Here is a 3,477-nt window from a genome sequence, read left to right as displayed (position 1 = left end):
TCCTGCTTGCATCTTTTAGTGCTCCAATTCCTGTCTCTGCGGGAGGCTGAAATGATATTTTTCTTCTGAAACTCACTGGTAACTTTCCAGTGTGTTTCTGCCATCACAGTAATGGAATGTTCACCATCTCTTATCACTTTAGCCTAATTTATTACAACAAATAAGCAGTTTGTTTCAAGTAAAAGCATTTTATGTCTGTCTGTAATAGAGCCTTCATTGTTCAGAACCATTCCACGCTGGCTTCCAGAGTCTGTTTGAATGAAAAGCACTAGTATGTAAAGCTGCTGATCATTGAGGCAATGGCAAGCGATGAATGGTTTGGAAATTTGTAAGTTACTTATCGCTTCTTTTGTGTTTTTTCTTCCGTAAAATCGAATGCGTGATAGATGGCAAGCAGCAAGTCTTGAGTTTGGGTATGGACATGCAGTTAGAATGGCTGACACTAGAAGACTTTCAGAAGCATCTTGATGGAGAAGATGAGAATCACATGTCAACAGAACCGATATCAAGTAGTGAGTAGTTGCTTGGAGGAAGGGACATTTCTAGCTGGTATTTCCAAGTGAAATATCCTATAACGGCATGGAATTTATTTTCTAGCTCTCCTGAGGGATGCTGTTAAAAGTGGGGATTATATGACAGTAAAGATGGCACTTTCTTCGAACGAGGAATATAATCTGGATCAAGAGGTAATTTTTCTGCAGTAGAAGTACTGGAGGGGAGGGGAGCGGGCAGGAAGAGTACAAATTTGAATTGTTTGGAAAGTTTTCCCCTTCGCTAATAGTAGATTTTTGTCTCACCCAGGAAAAAAAGCACGAGATGAGAAAAGGGAGTGTAGAATTCAAGGCTTCAATATTTGTTATCACTTTCTTCCAGTGAAAAAAATGAAGTTTGGTGGAAACAAAGTTTGATAGAAACATCCCAGTAGCTGGATTTGCAGCAGATTTGCCCACTGGACTTAACCGATCATTAAATTTAGAACTTTACATGGTCTAAGGCCTGATGATACCCATCAGAGCAAGTGGCTAAACCATGTAAAACATGCAAAAGAAATTACAAATCGAATGTTCTGTTTGGCAGGCTGGGACCACTTCACTCCATGAAGAGAGTCCTTCATCGGCAGTTCTTACTGGTTTTCCTTTCAAGGATAGATTTTTTTTTTTTTTTTTTTTTCTGTTAAATAGCACTAGAGTTCCATTTTTGAGGGTTAAATCTCTGATACCAGTATTTTCACTGGTGATCTTGTGTAGTTGAATTATGTAGCATTTTGGGAAGTATATGCTCTATAATTATGCTACGACTTCTTTAGTGCAGCAGAAAAGATGCCAAATGAACTCCCAAGGCAAGCGTGATTTTTTTTTTTTTTTTTTTTTCTGTTAAATAGCACTAGAGTTCCATTTTTGAGGGTTAAATCTCTGATACCAGTATTTTCACTGGTGATCTTGTGTAGTTGAATTATGTAGCATTTTGGGAAGTATATGCTCTATAATTATGCTACGACTTCTTTAGTGCAGCAGAAAAGATGCCAAATGAACTCCCAAGGCAAGCGTGTGTTCCGGGAATGGTGGTGTCTGGTGGGAAGTGCAGGGATGAGGGAGGAGACTGGCCACTCACAGGAGCCTCTTCATACTTACACTCCGATAAAATCCAAAAGCAGTGGTTTTTGTTTGTTGTTTTTTTTTTTTTCTCCAGTGGCTGGGTGTTTTTTTCCACTCCTTTTTTTCTTCTCCCTGATACGGCGGTGTAAGTTCTCTGGGGGAGCCACATGGCACCAGGCCGCGTTATTTTTTTTTTGTTTTTTTTTTTTTTTTCTCCAGTGGCTGCTGATTTTTTCCACTGCCTTGCTGTCTTCCCCACCCTCCGATATCTTGCTGCCTTCCTTCCTGGCTCATTCCTTGTTCTGGTCCTTGGAATGTTACGGGTTTTGCAGATTATGAAGCTCAGAGTGTGAGGCCTGTGGCCAAGAGAAGTGGGAGGTGATAGTTTGTTGGTATCTGGCAGCCATATATGTGTGAATTCTTCTGCTAAGGAGAGGAATCTTTGTGAAACCTGCTGATGCACTTGTAATTTTTGTCTTGCAGCTTTGATTTATCTTAAAGGGGTTTCTTGTTTGGTTTTTTTTGTAATGGCAATGATTCTTGCTCCAGGACGCAAGTGGGATGACCCTAGTAATGCTTGCTGCTGCTGGTGGCCATGATGACCTTCTCCGAGTCCTGATCAGGAAAGGAGCTAAAGTTAATGGTAGACAGAAAAATGGAACAACTGCACTGATACACGCAGCTGAAAAGGTTGGCCTGGTGGTTGTTGTTGTGTTCATGGTTCTTGGCTCTTGTACTTACTTTTAAAAGTAGTCCCAAATTATTTTTTTTACTGTTGGATAATGCCTAAAAAGTAGTTAACAGGATATAGCAGGGTGCCCTTAATGGCGTAATTTCAGAGGCTGTGGTGACTGTAGTGTAAAAAAAAAAATCCTGATCACAAACCCTGCCTCGAGCAGAGAATGTCATAGGGCTGCCTAGGGGGAAGGTGGAGGCAAAGGACACCTCGGAGTTTCTGTCACGGGGGCTGAAGTTCTTGTGTCAGAATTGCTTGTTACGATCCTCTGGCTACACAGATCCAGGCTTGGGAGACTTGGAGCAAACTTCTGGTTAAGCAGGGCTTAGTATCTGAGAGTTGGGAACTGGAGACCGTGGCAGGCTGCTCTCAAGCTGAGACCAGCGAGACTGGTGAGTTGGAGGATGTCCCATGGGTGCGCTCTGATGCGCAGAGCAGTTCACGTGTTTCCTGTGTACAGCGACAGAAGGGCAAAAGGGAGCTCGAGTCCCGTATGGTGATCCCCACAAACGTACCGATTTCTCCCTGCTCACTGTTGCAAAGTTGAGAAAAACTTGAGCATTGTAAATGCTCATCGTGGCTCTGCTCGCCTGAGTCTGAATTGCTCTTTATTCGGTGTGAGAGGGAGAACGTTGCTAATTTGTGTCGTGCCTCGTGCTTTGGGCTTTACTGAGGGATTTTAAAGAAATGTAACATTTTATTTTGAAACAAACCGAAAATATTTCCTACTTAGTTGTCTTGTGGTTTTGTTTTGTTCCAGAATTTTCTGACAACAGTAGCTATTCTTCTGGAAGCTGGGGCATACGTGAACATGCAGCAGAGCAGTGGCGAAACGGCTCTGATGAAGGTAAACGCAGTGTTTGACCTGACACGGTTTACTTGTACGTTCTTTTGGCAAGCTGCTAAAACACAAAACCGCATTTGTAGAGTTGTAGATGTAGGGAACGTGCTGTGTTTGAAATACAAATACTGCTCCTAGTTATTCTAGGCAGTGTTTTAATCAGCATTTTTTAATGTGCTGCTGTAGCTAAACACTAAATGCAGGTGCCGTCTGTACGGTGCTGAATGTGACTGATTGTCCTCGTCTGTTGTTTGGCTCAAATGCAGATGGGATCTTAAAATTGAGATAACCTGGTTGTCAGCAGG

General features: G+C 42.2%; 1 protein-coding gene across 1 annotated transcript in view; it reads left to right on the top strand.

The window, feature by feature from the left end:
* MPHOSPH8 (M-phase phosphoprotein 8) overlaps positions 1-3,477 on the top strand; it is a gene marked incomplete at its 5' end in the record, with an annotated part of 17,642 nt that overhangs the window by 6,346 nt on the left and 7,819 nt on the right. The window contains 4 exons of the mRNA XM_010135330.1: positions 387-512; positions 598-686; positions 2,145-2,285; positions 3,092-3,178. Coding sequence (XP_010133632.1) covers positions 387-512; positions 598-686; positions 2,145-2,285; positions 3,092-3,178 — 443 coding nt within the window. The remainder of the gene's footprint in view (positions 1-386; positions 513-597; positions 687-2,144; positions 2,286-3,091; positions 3,179-3,477) is intronic.

The sequence above is a fragment of the Buceros rhinoceros genome, unplaced genomic scaffold (genome assembly GCF_000710305.1).
Source record: "Buceros rhinoceros silvestris isolate BGI_N320 unplaced genomic scaffold, ASM71030v1 scaffold24, whole genome shotgun sequence".
NCBI lineage: Eukaryota > Metazoa > Chordata > Aves > Bucerotiformes > Bucerotidae > Buceros > Buceros rhinoceros.
This window is presented reverse-complemented; position numbering and strand designations above follow the sequence as displayed.